The sequence below is a fragment of the Dama dama genome, chromosome 22 (genome assembly GCF_033118175.1).
Source record: "Dama dama isolate Ldn47 chromosome 22, ASM3311817v1, whole genome shotgun sequence".
Classification (NCBI taxonomy): domain Eukaryota; kingdom Metazoa; phylum Chordata; class Mammalia; order Artiodactyla; family Cervidae; genus Dama; species Dama dama.
Window position 1 is genome coordinate 10927764 of NC_083702.1, and position 19038 is coordinate 10946801.

The 19038-nt window shown below is 52.3% G+C and overlaps 1 protein-coding gene across 4 annotated transcripts in view; it reads left to right on the plus strand.

Annotated features, from left to right (window-relative positions):
- The window catches only part of MICAL3 (microtubule associated monooxygenase, calponin and LIM domain containing 3), a 141716-nt gene that overhangs the window by 70878 nt on the left and 51800 nt on the right, over positions 1-19038 (plus strand). For 2 of the 4 annotated variants that reach the window (XM_061124606.1, XM_061124607.1), the window contains exons 8-17: positions 549-649; positions 2671-2928; positions 3201-3316; positions 4256-4382; positions 5200-5296; positions 7398-7545; positions 9406-9602; positions 10927-11039; positions 11128-11190; positions 11618-11791. In XM_061124606.1, the coding sequence (XP_060980589.1) occupies positions 549-649; positions 2671-2928; positions 3201-3316; positions 4256-4382; positions 5200-5296; positions 7398-7545; positions 9406-9602; positions 10927-11039; positions 11128-11190; positions 11618-11791 (1394 nt within the window). Of the gene's footprint in view, positions 1-548; positions 650-2670; positions 2929-3200; positions 3317-4255; positions 4383-5199; positions 5297-7397; positions 7546-9405; positions 9603-10926; positions 11040-11127; positions 11191-11617; positions 11792-13211; positions 13296-15886; positions 15986-17595; positions 17653-19038 lie in introns of all 4 variants that reach the window. The other 2 variants (XM_061124604.1, XM_061124605.1) reach the window with 2 other exon arrangements.

A 19038-nucleotide genomic window follows, 5' to 3' on the forward strand; every position in this document is an offset into this window, starting at 1 on the left:
ATAAAAATGAGGCTGTTGTATGGTAGCTTGTGAATAGATTCACTTAGACATTTCGCTGCAAGAAGAATGTGTGACACATTGCAGTTATCTGTTTTCTAGGACAGTTCTTACCATTGCATCTAATTTTCTAGGTTAACAGAGTTAAAGAGCCAGTGGTGCACTCTCTGCTTCCAGCATCTGCTTGTCTGTCTTGCTCGTGAGCGTCTGGGAGATTCCCCTGTTGCCTTGATGAGTCAGAGAGGCTTAACCTGAGAACTGGCTCAGACCCTCCTCCTTGAGGTTAACCTCTCCCTTCTTCCCATCCTTGTGTTTCTGCTTCCTGTTGATGGCTGTTGTTAGGATAACAGGGTGTCAGGTAAATGCAGAGCAGTATGAGGATGACCAGGCTTCCCTCTTGTGAACAAATGGGCAGGGTGTGAAGATCAGGCTCAGACACCTGTTTTCTCTTCCTGCCTGGGGTTCCAGGACCCCGGTCTCTGTGGACTGATAACAGTCATCCCCCCCGAGTCTCAGCAGACCTTCACGTGCATGTCTGTCCTCTGTCGCAGGGATCGACCTGGAGAACATTGTCTACTACAAAGATGACACACACTACTTCGTTATGACCGCCAAGAAGCAGAGCTTACTGGACAAAGGGGTGATACTGCATGTGAGTCATGGATTTCTTCTAGACCTTTTTTTATGTATCAGGTCATGTGATTACCAAGATAAACAATTTTATTGTCTGATCAGTTTTTCTTGCAAAGTCATTAAAATGAGTACCTCACTCATCTCCTGGGACTGTGTATTTTGTAATCCTCTGATGTTTTTAATACTTTAAAAAATCTCTTATTTTGGAAAATATCAAGTGTGAACAAAAGTGGAGAGACTTGGGTAATGAACCCCCGTGTACCTCTTATCCAGCTTCACAGGGATCAGCATGCGGCCAGCATTGCCTGCGTGGGGCTGTGCAGAGCAATCTCAGGTAGCATTTTGTGCATAAATATTCAGTGTAATTTTAGTACTTCGGTTTGTGGCTTATGGTGCATTCCCATGTGGCTGATTATTGGTTGGTTTATAGGTCATCCTTTGGGAAAGGGTTGTAGAGTGAAGGGGGTTATAGAGGGAAAGGAGTTTGGTGTTTCTGGGAGCCTGAGAGCAGTTCTGGCTTTACTGTGGATCTGGTTACAGAGGCCCAGGGAACAGAGCCTCGATCAGGCTTTATTTGGACCTTTTTGTGGCCTGACAGTGAGGACTCTTGTTCACCCGGAGTCAGGGCCAGCTAAGCCTTTTTTCCAGATGACTAATTGTGTGACATTCCCTGAGATGATGACCTGGAAATGGAATCAGAGAGCCACAGGTGGATGGTTCCTCCAGAGATGGTTCCTTAGGAGAGTTTCTTAAGTCTTGCTTGGTCTGGCTGGTCTGGGTTTGAGAATTACTGTTCCTGTGATGATGTGCTGACTGAGGCCCCTGCAGTCCCAGCACAGACTTGTGGCTGAGTATCAGGGCGTCCCATCTCTGCAGGGTGGTGATGTGTTACACTGCCACTTTGCCTTGGGCAGTGCTGGGGAGCAGGGAGCTTGCCCACAGCAGACTCTTCCTCAGGGGCCTCCTGTCTGTGTCTCAGCCCCATGGCCTTTGTGTGTGTGTGAGAAGAAGGGAACAGAGCAGTGGATGCAGCATGTGCCACCAGAGTATATCCAGAATGGAATATACTTGGTTGGATGTTTCATCGCGAAGAGATACCCATGAGCCTGCTGGCGCGCCTCGGGACCAAGCTAAGACTTGACATCTGCCGTCCTCGTCAGGACTGTGGTGATCAGTTGACATTATGTTGGACCAATCTAGAATGCCGCAACCTGATGTACTTTTCCTTTTTATTTGTTTTTTTTAGCACACAGGGTGTGTGCCACTGAATCCTGAGCCTACAGTGGCTACTTACTAAGTATTGAACAAACCAACCTGAGTGTGCATGTTTGCCCGTTCCATCTTGTCTGGGCAGCTGGAGGTGCCCTCAGGGACACTTGGGGAGCTCCGGTCCCCCCTTGAAGAAGAGGCCTGGTCAGGAACCTCCGGAGCAGAGGAGTTTCTCAGTCCTCTCTGTGGAGAGCCCTTTTTCTCATGTCGTTTTTCTTCGTTGGTGCATTACTGTGGGGCCTTCCAGAATCCTGTGTATTGTTTGGAAAGCTTCTGTTCCGTCCTCAGTGTATCTCTTGCCGGTTCCCTGGGCTGCTGGTGCTCCCACCTCCTTATCCGTCGGGCATGGAAGCTTTTGGGTTCTTCCTTTGGGGTCGATGGGAGATGCAGGTTGAGTGTCCTGTGTCGTCCAGTTGCTGTCAGAAGAGGATGCTTGCTGATAGCAGCCTTAACTGGGGATGCTTTTCAGTTTACAAGGCACCATCACGTAAGTCATTGTATTTGGTGTTCAGAGCAGCTCCGTGAGGTGGAGTGGACTAGACTGCAAAAGTAGTGACTTGTTCCAAGAACGATGGAAAAGCAGGGACTCTGTTTCTAGGAACCCGTGTTCCTTTAGAAACAAGCCCCTCCCACCTTCCCGAATTTGTGTGGAGGACTTACTTTGGAACAGGAAGCCACTCTCGGGGCAGGGAAGGTGGTGTGGCTGTGGCCGGTGGGCACCTATGCCCCTGCCTGGGCTTTCCCTTGAGCTCCCCCCATCTCTGGAGACAGGACTACGCCGACACGGAGCTCTTGCTCTCCCGGGAGAATGTGGACCAGGAGGCCCTGCTGAGCTACGCCCGGGAGGCAGCTGACTTCTCCACCCAGCAGCAGCTGCCGTCGCTGGACTTCGCCATTAACCACTACGGGCAGCCTGATGTGGCCATGTTCGACTTCACGTGCATGTACGCCTCCGAGAACGCGGCCCTGGTGCGGGAGCACAACGGACACCAGCTGCTGGTGGCTCTGGTGGGGGACAGCCTCCTGGAGGTGAGAAAGGGTGTTGGGGGGGCAGCATGGTTAGAAACAGACCTGGGGTCCCGGGCTGGGGAGCGTCTGTGTCGTCCTGCTGCGTAGAGTCCAGCCTGGGGGCTCAGGGCCCGCTGAGTTAGGCTTAGGATCTGCCAGGTTGTAAGGGGGGAAGGGCAGTATGTCCTGCCAGAACGTCTTCTCAGGGGCAAAGGCTTTCTTTGCTCTGGAGTTTAGTTTCCCTCTATTAAAAGGTAATTTATATTAACTCTGTGTTTTCTGTCCCCTTCTAGCCTTTTTGGCCGATGGGAACAGGAATAGCCCGGGGCTTTCTGGCTGCTATGGACTCGGCGTGGATGGTGCGCAGCTGGTCTCTGGGGACGAGTCCCTTGGAAGTCCTGGCAGAGAGGTAACCACAGGGGCTGTCCGCGATGAGACGGACAGCGCTTTGCTCTGCAGGCTGGGCTCAGGTTTCTCCTTCTTAATTGATGATATATTCTTATTTAGGAGAAGAAAGGTAAGACAGGTATTCATAAAATCATAGAAATCATAGGTTATCTCAGTGATGTTCTCTTGTCACTCTCCAAAGCAAACTCTTACAAGCGGTGTCTTAATCTTTGTGTAACATTGAAGGATGCTCTCTTATTCCTCTGTGACAGTTATGTGAACAGGGGTGTGAAAATCCTGTGTCAAGTCCTCTTGTCTTTGAACTAGAGAGGCTTACACTAATGAAATCAGTGTGGTAGCTGGGTATGTACTAACTTAGAACTAATTAAAGATGACTTTGAATTCAAAGGAAAACACCAAACTACTTGTAAACATTTCTCAAACGTCAGGTATTTTGAAGCAAATAATTGCAAATGAGTTAAGACCTGGGATTTGCTTGCTGATAAAGAACAAGTGCCTGGACCAGAACTAGAGAAAGAGGATATGCTGGATGAAATTCGGGGTTAATATCATTTTAAGTCTGTTTACCTAAGGTCCTCTGGGTAAATTTGGTGGCAAGTTTTTTTCATCAGTGATTTTCTTAAAAAGTTGGTGAACCTAAAAAAAAAAAAATTAAAAAAAAAAAAGTTGGTGAACTTGCCAAAACAGAGCACAGTAGTAAATTCGACTCAGGCTTTGTTCCTGCCCACAGCAGTGCACTTGCCCTTCTCGCTGGGGCGTAGCAGTCTGGGGCCTGTGGGATCCTGGAGCTGGAGGGGATGGGAAGCAGGGCTGATGTGGGGGTGGGGAAACCCCATCCAAGAGGAAGGTTAGCCCTGCCCTGGGCTCTCAGAACATAGAAATATCATCAAAGGTGTTTCTGTTGCTGTCACTGCTCTGAGCATATTGTTCGCTCTTGCAGGGAAAGCATTTATAGGTTGCTGCCTCAGACCACCCCTGAGAATGTGAGCAAGAACTTCAGCCAGTACAGCATCGACCCTGTCACCAGATACCCCAACGTGAACGTCAACTTCCTCCGGCCGAGCCAGGTGAGAGCCCCTGGCCAGTCGGGCATGTCTCGGCCACTGTCAGGCCCAGTCAGACCCTGTGGATACGAGCATACACAGCCTTCCTTCAGAACCAAGTGATGTCTCCCTGGGTTGGCTGAGGAGGCGTTTTCCATCAGCAGATGGAGCAGCCAGGGCGGCGGGTGTGCAGTGACGAGCAGGGCACAGCCCTGGATCCTGGGGCGGGGCGTGTGGCGCACACCCGCGTCACTGCCACCAGTCACTGTGACCGGGCCCTCCCCTCCCCCGCTCTTGTCTTCTCGTCTGCACCACGGAGTCTACCACCCCAGCTCCCCGGGTCTTTGTGCAGCAGGCCGGACTGGTCCCTTGAGAGGACTTGGGAAGATAAGGCCCTCTGCAAGTAAAAAATACTGTCGGCCAGCTCAGAATGTCTGAAGCCTTATTATTGGACCAAGAGTGATGTTTCACCAAGCACAATAATCTCAAAGAGCCCAACAACATTGAGAAAGCAGCCCACTCAAGATATCTGTGTCCTAGACTGTACATTGGGCCTCTATGTTAGGGGCGAAATCTGCTGTTACTGGGCAGGAGTCATGGCCCAACAGAGACTAAGCAAGCCCCTAGCCCCCCACGGCCAAGTGTCTCTTTATCACAGGTTCCCACAGTGCACACACGTTTATGTGTGTGACCCACTGCATCCCAGAAGGGGTTAAGGTTGGCGTTGTCCCTTCTGACCACACTTTGCCCAGGTTTTCACCGGGGTTATTCTGTTCTCAGGTGGGCCTTGGTTCCTTGGTGTGTGATTTCCCTTCTTCACGACTTATAACCTTCCTGCCAGGTGCGCCATCTGTATGATACTGGAGACACAAAAGATGTTCATCTAGAGATGGAGAACCTTGTGAATTCCCGAACCACCCCAAAGCTGGCCCGCAACGGTGAGTCCTGGTTTGGCCTTTCAGCCACCCCAGCATGTTCTGTGTGAAGGCTGGGCTGCGGTGTGCACAGCGCTCGTCAGGCTGGGATGGGATGGGACTGCTCTGCCCCATGGTGCACAAGTCAGCCCCATAGCCAGGAAATAGCAGTGCTTCGAGGCTGGGAAACCTGGTCTCAGGGGTCCCCAGGGTGTGGAGAGAAACTGAATACGTGCTGTTGAGAGGGCGGGGTGTGTGTGGGGGGCCTTTGAGCACACGTGCCAGCCAAGGTTTGCGGGAAAGGTCTTAGTGAAGAAGCCGTGGCCTCGAAGCTGAGGACCACGAGCCTGCAGGACACGGTGGCAGAGGCAGGGCCCGCGCTGTACTTTGTGTGTGGCGCGGCCTCTGAAGAGCTCTTCGGAAGGAGAGTCACTGCAGTGCAGGTGAGCCAGGCAGAGACGGGCACCGGGCTGAGTCGGTAGTTAGGGCTGCGTCCATGTCAGGCTCACTGGCCTGACGTTGAGGCTGTGGATGAGAAGGGAGGCCGAGTCCAGTCTAGCCGTGCCCATCTGTGAAGTTTGTGGCTTGCCAGCATACTTAGCACATCTGAACTTAGGTTTCTGTGTCTGAAATGGGGGTGCCTATCGTGCCTCACTCCGCTATGAGGACTGGGGGGCACAGTGAGGTGTTCACTGCAACACTTGGTGTACAGCAGGGTGTCAGAGTGGCAGCCGGGAGTGTTAAGGAGCCAGAAGCACTGCAGAGCCTGAACGAGGAAGTGGGGCTGAAGGTTTGAGGTCAGTCTTGGGCATCTTGAAGTTGACGTGCTGTTGGAATATCAAGGTCATCTTCCTTGAAAGCAGAGAGTGTGTCTTGTTTGGCTACCCCATGTGGCTTGTGGGACCTTAATTCCCCGACCAGGGATTGAACCCGTGCCCTTGTCAGTGAAAGCAAGGCATCCTAACCACTGGACTGCCAGGGTATTCCCCAGAGAGTGTGTCTTTGTTCACTGTAGTTCTGGAGCCTGAACTTTTGAGGTTGTCCAGTACATACTGGACCGATGGACACATAGACTTGGGAAACATCTGAATAAAGTTAATTTAGGAAGCCAAGAGATTTAGACGAGGACACCAGCAGTGCTTCTCTGTGTTATTTCAGGATTCATTTCCCTGAAAGACTTAAATAAAACAGGGTTTTTAGAAATGCAGTTTTTATCTTATGTTCACAAAGCAGTTAGTGACTCAGTACAAGGTTTAAATATCTTCAGCTGCCTAAGGTAAGGAACAGACTTTCTTGGACACGGATAGGAGTTACCAGCTTCTTCTAAATGCTCCATGTCAGGGCTCTTCTGATGCAGTTATGAAAAACAGATTTTTAAATGGCTCTTCATGTTTTAGGAGACACATCAGTGACTGGAAAACGTCCCAGGATGTGCATTGTCTCTGTGTCGAGTGTTTCAGGGCATGACGGCTTGTCTTGCTGAGGGCTCAGCCTGCTGTTCTGGGGTCCTTGGCTTCGCCTGTGTGATCCTGCGGAGTTGTTTGCACTTGGAAAGTGCAGGACTGAACCTTTCTTCTTGGGTCCTCCAAGTGTTGCTTTGGAGGGAAGGCGTTTCCTCCCCTAGCTGCTGCCAACTCTCCAGGGAGATCTCAGGGCTGCTGGCTTGAGGGTGACAGCTCAGCAGGGGTCATTCCCTCTGCATCCCTGTCCTAGAGAGCCGCAGGGACCCTGGGCTTCAGCATGCTTGGGTCCAGGTCACCCGCTGGTAGTCTGTCATCTGTCCCGGGCATGGACGTTGACCTGAGTCTGGATAAATTGGGAGTTTCTTGCCTACCTAAAACTTCATGGGAATTCCCTGGGGGTTCCGTGATTTGGACTCTGCGCTCTCACTGCTATGGGCCCAGGTTCAGTCGGCCCCTGTTGAGGAACTAAGATTCCATAAGCCACACCGTGTAGCCAAGAAAAAAAAAATTACGTAATACCAGTTAAATAGCTTCTTACTTTTGAAAACCAGTGACAGCTATTTTGTCCCTGCCTTCAGTATTTTTTCAGACTGGTTTCGCGGATTCTCTATCAAGGCTCCCAGGTGACCACACCTCCACTAATAACGTTGTTGTTGTTCCAGAGTCTGTGGCTCGATCCAGCAAGCTGCTGGGTTGGTGCCAGCGGCAGACAGACGGCTATGCTGGGGTGAACGTGACGGACCTCACCATGTCGTGGAAGAGCGGCCTGGCCCTGTGTGCCATCATACACCGATACCGCCCTGACCTGATGTGAGTCCAGGCTCGGCCTCATCCATATTCCCTGCGCTCAGGTGGCCTTTTTCCAGAATGGGACGCGTAGCACGATGCTTCCTTTGTGGGTTGTGACTGATCTTGATGTAGCGGTGTTTAAAGCTCTGCCTCTCAGGCATTCTGTAGCTCAGCCCAAGCAGTAGTGACCAGCTGAGTGTACAAGTCTCCATGCTTGCGAGGTGGACCCCTTGAGTCTGCTAACATCCCATGAAGGGAAACCCTGTTTCCTGGCCCCAGGCTGAGCTCTGCATGCAGCCAGCTCTCTGTCTGGTGCTGCTGGTCACGAGGGAAGCCTGGCCGGGTGGGGCCCGGAGCACGTGTGTCCCTCGTGGCAGAGCAACTGCCCCGTTCAGCGGGGCTGGCCCGCATTGTCTCTGTCTCCCGCACTTTTGGCGAGTGTCGAGCCCGTGACACTTAGGTGGCCTTACCTCACTGTGTGGTGCCATTTCCTCTCTTGGTCGTCCTGTGCTCATCTAAACGCAGACTAGCACAGCAGGATGACCCTGGTCAGCTGGTGCCTGGGGCACCCAGTCCTTACCATGGAAGCCAAACAGGAAGATTCAGAAACAAGCAGAGCACGTGGGGTTAGTTTGACCGTCTGTCCTTTCATCATTAGGTCCACTTACGGGCCCATTTTTGTGTTTGTCTTATTTTAACGATTACCTAAGGAATCCTGAAAGACCTAGTTCCCATTTATGTTAATAAAGCAGCCTCACCTGGTGTTTAGAAATGGGGATTTCTGATTGGCTTGGATAAGTGACCTCTGGCGCCCAATCCTTGGCTCGTGCGGAGGCTGATATAAAGCGAGTGGAAGTAGGGCCTAGTCACCCTCTACGGGGGGCAGCTTGAGGACGACTGTGGTACCAGCACAGGAGTGCTGAAACGAGGGCCAGGCGAGTCACGTCCGCTCCAGAGGGAGAGCAGAACGAAGGGCTGGGGTCACAAGCACTGGAGGGAGCCTGGCCGGTGGGGGGGGCCGCGCTTTTGTTGGATGGACCGAAGGGGCTCCAGGGGCCTGGGGGTTTCCTCCTGATGCACACAAAGCCCAGAGTCGTTAACTTGGCACTGTTCAGGCTGTAGTGACTTCGCGGAAAATGAGGCCTCCACAGTTTAATAGGCTTAATATACAGAGTAAAGGGATTCAGAAAATGAAACAGTTACACAGTCAGTAGGTTAACATAAAATAAGGCCTGCTCGGTTAGTCTGAAGTCACGAAGCTATCAGTCTTTACTTGACTGAATAGCAGGAAGCCTGAAACCCAGTGGGAAATGTTCGTTAATCTAAGTACTTAGGGAAACTCAGGGACTTAGCAATAAAACAACCTTTTGAGGAAAGTTTTGGAATTTCCCTGTGAGCAGAAGGCCGAGTATGATTCACTAGAGCCGACCTAGTCCATCAACAGCTTATCAGCTCCATGGACACGGGGGTGATGGCTCCAGGCTTTTTAAACACAGCCTTATCCAAACAGGACCTGTTCATTGTTGAGCATGAGGTTAATACACGCAGACCACATGCAGGCACAGGGGAAACATAATAAAAACAGCTCATTTTCTTGAGCCTACATTTTAGTTAGAAGTTTACGTTATTGGAGAAATGCTTTGTTTTCCAACTTTTCTCTCTTGTCGTTTGTGGGTAGATCTTTAATCCTGTGTTCCTCCTGAGGATGATTTGATTTTGTTAGTAAGAGGAAGCAAGCTGAGAAGTGAGATAGGTTTGCTGTCCAATTTCAGTGTGGTCCTGAACCCGGGCTTTGCATTGACTACTCCATGGTACGGTGTTTTCTGGTCTGGGACTCTGTCAAGCGTGGTCTTGACATGTCTTCCTCATCCTGTTCCTCAGAGATTTTGACTCTTTGGATGAGCAGAATGTGGAGAAGAATAACCAGCTGGCCTTCGATATTGCTGAGAAAGAGCTGGGCATTTCTCCCATCATGACAGGCAGAGAGATGGCCTCGGTGGGGGAGCCGGACAAGCTGTCCATGGTGATGTACCTGACCCAATTCTACGAGATGTTCAAGGACTCGCTCCCCTCCCGAGGTAAGGGTCCCCGGGGCCGCTGGGTGGCTCCCCGTGCCCCTCCTTCCATCAGTCCCGTTTCTCTGCAGGTGTTGGCAGGCCCTCCTTCTGATCCACCTCTTGCTCAGCACACCTGTGAATGTGGAGTCCATGAACATTTCTGTCCAGAGTCTTGTCGCTTTCTCTCCAAACCAGCCTCTTTGAAAACTGCTTTTGTTGTGACCTGGGCTTCTTCACTGCCCAATCTTTGTGACACTTTGCAGCCCAGCCTCTGCTTTGCCCAAACTGTTCTCCGTGGTCAGGGAGAATCACCAAATGCATATCCTTCCCCCTTCTCACCTCTCAGGCACTTGGCTGTTCTGCATTGTTCAGTGCTTGGAACAAGGTCTGTTCCATTGAAACTCTGTCTTGCTCTTGGCTTCTGTGATCCTGGACCACACTTGCCTCGTTCTCGTTCCTCTGTAACTGTTCCTTCTTTGGCTGCTCTTTATTCTCCTGCCTTTTAGTGTTTCCAGAAATCTTCCCTTGGCCCTGAGGCTGTTGGGAAACAGATGAAGTAAGCGTCATGATGCTTATGAGTTGTTGACCATGGTACCTGACCCGGTTTGCACCCCTTTGTCTCCCCTTGTTCAACTGGAGGCAAGTCACTTAACTTCCCCGTGCCTCAGTTTCCCCTTCTATAAAATGGGGACAATATGTATATGATTAGATTGTGAAATGCTGAGAAGAGTGTTTGGTGAATGGAAGCACATACATAAATGTTAGTTGTGTATTATTAATTTCAGTTATTATCTCAGCATTACTGTTGTTACTAATAAAACATTGGTATCCACAGATTTGAAGTGCCATTCTCCAGTGTCTTCTAGCCATGCACTTGTAGACCTCTGAGGCTTTTTCTTGTTAGAGATACAGTTCTTGCAACAGAAATCCACAACTCTAACATCAGTATGCCCTTCAGGGAGAGCCCCACCTCCATGTGAAGCTCAGTACAGGTGTCTGCACACCCCAGAAAGATGCCCTGGGTTGCACCTTGTCTTCCCCACGTCTCTCCCGTTCTGTCTCTGCCTGAACTTTTTATCCTCAAAGTGGGGCTTTGGCACTCCGCTGTGACCCACATGCACAGGCAGATTGCAGTTTTTGAAAAGCTGAAGCGGAGGATTTTGTGACTGAAGTTGACTGGGGCAGGTGTTGGTCCTATTTGTATGCATGGAGAAGAGAAGACCTAGCGTGCAGGCCTCTGTGTGCATTTTCTCGGGAGTTCTTGCTCGGTTCAGAGCGCTCTGGCCCTCCCTGCGGGGAGGCGCCTTCACGGCTGTCCTTGAACGCTGCCGATTTCTGCCCGCAGACGCTTCAGACCTGAACGCGGAGGAGAGGGCTGTCCTAATAGCCAGCACCAAGTCCCCTATCTCCTTCCTGAGCAAACTCGGGCAGACCATTTCTCGGAAGCGCTCCCCCAAGGTAAGCGGACGGGATTTCCTCCAGCTGCAGAGCTAGAGGCGAGGTGCGGAGAGTGAAGGAACGCGATTTCCCTCTGTTCTTGGTGCAGGACAAGAAGGAAAAGGACTTGGATGGTGCTGGGAAGAGGAGGAAGACCAGCCAGTCAGAGGAGGTAAGAGAAATGTCTGGGATTTGCCAGAGCGACTATACTGTGCCTCTTCCTGGCTTAATCCCCCAGTTTCCGAGTTAGTATTGCTGGATCTTTCCAGTTCATCCACGTGAGAGGGGTGGGCACGGATGCTTCCTGTGGCCTTGTGCCTCTGTTCTTTGGAGAGCATTCCAGGAGCACACACGTGTGCACGTGGCCTTCCTTTCTCTGTGGAGTCACATACATGGTAAAGGGCAAGGGGCCTTCCAGGGATGTGATCACACCAGCAAAAGCCAGAGCACCTCTTCATTGCTGTTCCCGCCCTGAGTCTATTTTGAGATGAGAACTGCAAGGAGAGCTCTAACCTTGAGACCAGCCATCACTCCAGGCCCTGGGGGGGTGCAGGGGGGCTGCTCTGACACAGGCGGCTCTCGGGACCTATGTTCCTCAGGAGGACACGCCTCGGGGCCACAGAGGAGGGAGGCCCACCCTGGTGAGCACGCTGACCGACCGGAGGATGGACGTGGCCCTTGGCAACCAGAACAAAGTGAAGTACATGGCAACCCAGCTGCTAGCCAAGTTTGAGGAGAACGCGCCCCCACAGTCTGTGGGTGTGAGGAGACAGGTAGGCCTTGCTCACCCTCCGGGACCTGGTCTGGCCTCAAAGGAGGGAGCTGGTGAGATGGGGGATGTCCCAGACCCCCCGAGGGCTCCAGGCTTGAGGCAGCATCTGTGTGGGGAGGGACGAGGGTTACTGTCGTCACCTGGCAGGTCCCAGGTGTCTGTGACAGACGCCTACCCGGGACCTTCACAGCGTGGTGGGGTCTCAGTCTTTGCACGTAGGTGTGTGTTCACATACATACATACATGAGTGGTAAACCAACGCTTGCCCTGATCAACTTCAGTCACAAAAACCTCCGCTTCTGCTTATTGAGGAAAATGCTGAAAATAATGTTCATAGTTAAGGCCCCTATAATGTTATTAACATTTTGCCATGTTTCTTTCAGGTCTTTTCTTTAGTACGTCTTTGTTTTCATAGTTGAGGTCATTATTGACATGTACTTTCCTGTTCTGCTTTCTTCTTGTAACTTTGGGCATATTTCCATGTTCCAAACTCCTTACAAGTCTCTTCCAAAGTGTGCACTCTGTGCCTTTCTTAACCCTTCCTCTGGTGCTGGATGTTGACTTGTTTCTCATCTCTGATGATAAGCACAGAGGTAAATACTCTGGTGATAAAGCTGCCTTATTAGACTGTCCTTGACGAGGTCAAGAGTGGGCATGTTATCAAGATGCTCCGTTGACTAACCTCACACACATCCTCCCGAATCCTGGTGAGGGCTGGCCGGCGATGTCTGTCCGGTCTTGTCTCTCCTTTTGCTCGTCCAGAAGTCACTCTGGCTTCTCATGAGAGGAGGTGCTGACATAGTGTGGTCCACACCGAGAGCTTCTTCTCGAACCCCTGGTGCTTAAGTGCACGTCTCCTCTTCACCTTCTCCACGTCGTCAGCCCCTATTCCTGTGGACGGGGTGGGGTCCACCACATGAACATCTTCTCACGTCTGGTGCTCACTCAGATCCTCTCGCCTCAGGCGTCTGTGCCGAGAAGCCTGCAGCCCAGGCCCCCTCCCACCTCGGGAACGTGGGGTGCTGTCCGCCAGAGGAAGTTTGTCCTCAGGAGATGCACGCCTCAGTTTCCAAGTGGCAATTAGTGGTTTAGGCTCAGAGCGGTGAGCTCGGGAAAAAGACACTCAGAATTACAGCTCTGTCTGTCTTCTCCTTTGTGTTTGTTTTTGACCTAGTTGGGGGTTTCTTGTTTTTTTTTCCACAAGTGTAACGTACATTTTTACATATATATAAGTGTAACCTATGTATTTTTCTTTATAAGTGTAACTTTCTAGAATTAATTCTGTGAGCCCTTCCTCAGTTCTCAGATGTGTGTCTGTCTGCTGTGAGAAGCACCTTCGTGTCTGCTACCTTAATGTGTGTTCTTTTTTGTTTTTTTGTCTCCATGTGCTGTCCCTCCCCACACTGGCCTGTGTGTCACAGCTGACACAGGAGCGTGGGGTCAGCCAGCCGTCCAGCTGCCTGCCTGAGCAGGGTTGCTCTGCTCCCATCCCCCAGTGGAAACAGGTAAAGGAACTGCCCAGCCCAGGCCTTCCCACCCGCTCCTCCTCTGAGCCAGCTGGCTGGAGGCCTCACTGGAGCCCCGGGTAGGGATCTGTGTGCATTTGAGTGGACTCCAGGAAGGTTTAACAGACAGTACTGACAGTATCAGGCGTCCCTGATAGCTCAGTTGGTAAAGAATCCGCCTGCTATGCAGGAGACGCTGGTTTGATTCCTGGGCCGCAAAGATCTGCTGGAGAAGGGATAGGCTACCCACTCCAGTGTTCTTGGGCTTCCCTTGTGGCTCAGCTGGTAAAGAATCTGCCTGCAATGCAGGAGACATGGGTTCGATCCCTGGGTTGGGAAGATCCCCAGAGAAGGGAGAAGAGAAAGGCTACCCACTCCAGTGTTCTGGCCTGGAAAATTCCATGGACTGTATAGTCCATGGGGTTGCAAAGAGTTGGACACAACTAGTAGTCACTTTCACTAACAGTACCGCATGACCTCTATAACCCCTTTGGATCTGGGAATCCAGTGAACAGGCTGGGCTGTTTAGTGTTGAAACCAGCTGGGACTGCGTGGTGAGGTTCTGGAGTCTTTGGGGTTTTGCTCTTACAGCCTTTGTCCCAAGTTGACCTTTGGCTAACTTGTGACTGCATGACCCCTGGAGGACCATCCTGAGTTTGGGGCTTGGGGCAGTGGGCCTTTGGTGTTAAACAGGAAAATGTTAAACAGGTAGTTTCAAACTGTGGTTTGTTACCTTGCCTCAAACCATGGACGGTGATCGTGTACACTTTTCTTGGTGTTTTAGCTACATTTAAAATAGCCTTTTTAGAAATTTTCACTAAAGTTTCTGCAGAAACTCCTGTAGAGTGACTTCTACATGGTAGAGTGGGGCAGAGAGAGAGGAGGTGGTGCCTGGCGGTCACGGGAAGCCCGTCAGCCATGGAGGCCTCTGCTCCGTCCCTCCTGCGTCAGGAGTACGGCCTGGGTCTGCCCTCTTTGGTTTGGAATCACTGAGGACTGGGGTCCTGAGCGGTGGTTGGGTGTGTGGCCATGGTGCCCTCCTGTGCTGGAAGTGCTGGGAAGTGCTGGGAGGTGGTGAGATAGGTTTAGTTGAATGACATTTAAAGCAGATTGTTTCTTTCTTAACCTTTCTTTTAAGAATATGCACATAATGCAGGCCTGTGAGGCTGAAATGGAAGCTTGGGAGCAGAGTCCAGACTCACCACAAAGCCAAGCTGCTTCTTCATGTGCTTGGGGAGGGGTGGTCTTCTGAGAAAAACTTGTTAGCAATTGATTTTTGTTTTACTGACTTACCCTTCACCTTGAGTAGGCCCTCTGATTTAAAGGTCAGTCTTTAATGGAGGATTCCTGAAGGGGAAGATGAGCTACTTTCCCAGATTCTTATACTCGTCACAGAGGTGGCCTGAGACAGGACCACAGTCCCTGGGTAAAGAGATGACCTTGAGTGGCACTTCCTGGAGCGGCCCAGGGCAGGGACCGCTGCTAGGCTACAGGGGCACCTGGAGCCTCAGCCCGTGCGGGTGCTGTCTGCACATGTCCGGGTGATCTGCGGTCACGGTCAGTGGAGTTGAGTGCATACTGCCAGTTTCTCCAGGCAGAACAGAACCCTTAAAGTCAAGTCTGGTCTGGGAAGGGGCACCGTAGATGCGGGTTAGAAGGTGCAGCCGGGTCTCTGCAGCCGTCAGACCTGTGCTGTGTGTTGTGTGAAGCGGAATTGTCAGCCTGCCCTGCTGTAGGGGGGGCCATGCCCCAGTTCACGACCTCATGAATGCATCATGTCACGGATGACACATCCCCAGTACTGACTCAGGGGTGGCGTCACGAGCCTGCTTTGTGCACCTAGTCCCTGAGAGAGAATACTGCCAGGTGCCACACAAATGGGGACACAGGAGGACTCCTTTGGGGGTTTGGGAGGGCAGGCAGGAGCGGTGTCCCTACCTCCCCCCTCCTGGGCTTTGCAAGGAGCACCCCACAGGTCGGTCTGGGCGTGAGAAAGCTGAAGTCCCTCTGACCTAGGAAGCTGGTGGTTTGTTAGGCCCCAAAGGGTTCCTACACTGGAGACAGCCTCCCAGGAAGTGGACGCCGTGGGAAGAGGCATGTGGGGAAGTGACCTGCGGACACTGTGCGGTGTCAGTTGGCAGAGGTGCTCTTTTTGTCTCCTGTCTCCTGCTCTTTCCTGTGTTTCCTTGGTCATCTCCCAGAACCTTTTGAGTGTGAGTGAGGGTATGTCCTGGGCCCCTCTCTTCTGCCCCCAGCTTTCTTGATAAACCAACAAAGAAGAATATGCTCCAGGTCTGGGATTTAGAAAGTGCTGCCCTAAAAAAAAAAGAAAGAAAGTGCTGCCCTGTAGGTCCTGAGCCCACAGCGGCTGCACGAGACTCGGATCTGCAGACAGCGCGCCTCCAACCAGAGGCTGACGGCAGGCGGGGCGGGCGCTCCCTGGAGACACGGATTTGTGTTGACGGAGGCGCGGGGTTGGGAAGGGGTCTCAGGATGCCTTTGGCAGGTGCCTCTCGTCCTTCCAGAACCAACCTCAGTGTGGCCGTCTTTTTCACCTGTGTTCTCTCTGTTTGTGTCTGTTGGTGTAAAAGCGACGGGACAAGGAACGTTCTCGGACCTGCCCCAAAAAAGTGATCACCCTCTCTCCTCCCCCTACTCCGCCTCCCTGTCGGGCACGTGGCGGCCAACAGGTGACCCCCTCTGCATGTTCTGCTGTCCTGTGTGCCTGCCTGCCTGTGTGGGTGGCTAGGGTGGAGACCAAGTCAGAGTCCCCTCGTTTCCATGGTGACCGGTACTGGTGGGCCTCAGGGTAGCAATTGTACGTTCAAACCCTGGGTAGTTTAATTCAGCCCCATATCATACGAAGATGACCGTGCAGCTGTAAAGTTTAAACCACACTGACCCAGACACAAGGTCCACCAGACTGAGCGCATTTTCATGCAGCCCTGCTGGAGTCAGCCATGTTGGTCTTGCTGCCCAGGGAGGTGCAGTTCAGGTGGACTTTGGAAGCTTTTTCTAGGGCTTCACTCTATGAGTTTGGTTCCTTCCAATTTTGAGAGCCTGTCTTCTGTTTATCTGGCTTTTGCCAACGAATGGCTGCCCTTCCGTCCACCTCTCTCGCTCTCTAGGCAGACACTGGAGAACTGCTTCATGGCAAGTGGGCCACACATGTGTTTGTGGCCAGCATGCCCATTGAAAGTGCGGTTACAGAACAGCGTTTTTGATTTGTGTTGCACGTCCCTGTAAAATAAAATACTGATTGTAAAGAAAGGCAGGGTCTACGGAAAGACGTTTCGTTAGCTGTGGTAGCCTGTTTAGGAGGTGACCCTGTGCTGTGTCTGATGAGCAGGCCCAGCCGATGTCCCTGGGCCTGGACCCTGAGCCCCTGTGGGGCCGTGACTGCCCTGGGCCCTGTCCATGCCTGAGAACCACCACGGGCATTTCCTGTGAGCCAGGCAGGCTTCTGAGCATTTTCCTGTGTCGTCTCAGTGTCTTCTCACAGTAACCCTCCAAGGCAGGTCCCGGTAGCGTCAACCTCTTACAGCTGAGAAGACCGAGGCAGAGGGTCGGGAGGCCAGGTCATGTAGTGAACAGTGATCCAAGAGCTGAGCCCGCGTGTGTGACTCTGGAACCTGAGCCCTGGGCTCATCCAGCCCTCAGGGACCCCCCTGCTTATGGGCTCCAGAGAAACTCGGAAGCTTTGGGTCAGTTTTGCACGGGCGCAGGGCCATACAGTGAATCCTGGGTTATCCAGAGTGACCGGAGGCCTCCACAGCCCTATGACTGCTCCTCAGGACAGCGAGGGCCTGTGTACTGGGCCCTGTCCTCCCGCGCACAGTTCTTTGTTCTCCTCGCCCTGTCCCGTGTTCCTGTTCAGGGACCATGTCCCACCCTGGAGCTTCCTGTGGACTGTTGTCATGGTCATTTACTCCAGCCGATTTCCACCTCCCCACCTTTCCTTCCTAATGTCTTGTTGTGGAAAGCTTCGCCCTTCTAACCTGCCTCTCCTGTTAACCTCCCGTTGAATGCCTGGCCGTGTGCTGCTGTGTGGAAGAAACCTGTCTGCTCCACATTTGTACTAACCGTAGCCATTTATCCATGTGGCTGGCTCGTAGCAGGACAGCTGTGTTGGGAGTTGTCCTTGGGTGATAGGGGTTTGATGTGGATGGGGTTGTGATTGCTGGGGGCAGCAGGCCGCAGGATGTGTGTTGAAGTGAACTCTGACTCTGTCGCACTGTCACTCATTAGGTCCAGATAGAGAGTTTGGATGGAGCTTAAGTTTCTGCTTTATTGCCAACAGACACACGGGGATCTTGATGCCGACAGCCGTGGCAAGCAGAGCCCCCAGCACGAGAGGGTAAAAGCATGCCCATGGCATGGGACGCTGGCAGCCACACAGACGCGGCACGCTAGGGCGGGGGGCGGGGGGAGGCGGGCGTGGCCCCTGTCCCTTGCTTTTTGCACACTCTGGTCACCCAGCCAAGAGCCAGAACTCTTTGCTAGCAGTGATGATCCATGGGAATAGCATTCCCGGAGCATCCATCCACTCCAGAAAAAAACCCTGAGACGTGTGCTCCTATGAAAGGCCTCTTCCTCCTGCCCTCCGCCCTCTTTCCCACCTGTAAATATGTGCCTTTGACTCCAGGGGAAAGTCAGGATCCAGAAGTAGGAGGGACTTTTTTGCTCCTCCGCGAGTCTGGGATCTTGAGGTAGAAATCCCGAGGAAGCCAGAGCTCTTACCAGCATGGGGAGTTTTCAAGGATGAAGAGGACAGGGCAGGGAAGGAAGGTGATGACGGAGTCTGTGATGGGCAGTTGTCGATCCTCTGTCTGGGAAACTCGGGGACAGACGGCCAGTCACGCTTGGCTATCAAATAATCTGAGTAGCAGAGATGCCCATGTAAAAGCTTACTGACGTTATGGAACGTTCTTGGTTGTTGTTACCCTTTAATTGATCCCCGAGTGGATGCCAGTCTGCAGCCAGAGCGAGAATCAGCTCTCCCTGTTCATTTCATGTGGGCCTTCTCTCTTTTTTTTTTTTTTTGGCTTCTCTCTGCCTTTGCTGTCTGAGAAGTGTGCTCATGACTGAGCAGTAGGTCCGGCTCCCCTGGGCCCATCAGGGAAGTAGCAGTAGCCCTGTGTCTCGGTACTGTCACCAGGGCAACGGGAAGCAGGTCCCTGAGGCAGGCCTGCGTGGCCTTTCCACGTCACCCGTGTCACCATGGCCTCGCTGTTGCATGTGCCCAGCCTCTTTCATCGTCCTTCCCAGGCTGGTTCCTCTCTAGAAGAAATCTCAGCCTTTTCACTGAACAGGGCCAAACCCTCTGCTTTGGGGAATGCATATTTGGCGGGGGGGGGGGGGCGGTCCCGATGATTTTGATTGAAGCAGAGCCTTAGCAGGAACAGAGGGAAGAGTGTTGAAGGAGAGGAGAGACTGGAAGGAGCAGCAGGTAGAAGCTTGGGGCTGTGGGTTGCAGCGAGACTTTCATCATCCTGGGGCTGGTTTCCAGGTTCCTCAGTGCAGGGCTCCCGTCCAGATGCTCTTGAGGGTCACTGCTTATGTCCCTGCCAGACTGTTCCTCCACCACCCCCATCCAGCTGTACATTCGTCTGCTTCTTTACTGTCCAGGGAGTTTGGTCTTTTCTATCTGAGCCTCTAAAGCAGAGGTTGGTGACACTCTTCATCACCCCCATCACACCCGAAGCTTTGCAGTTAGTGTGAGCTGAAGTAGGGGAGCTCAGAG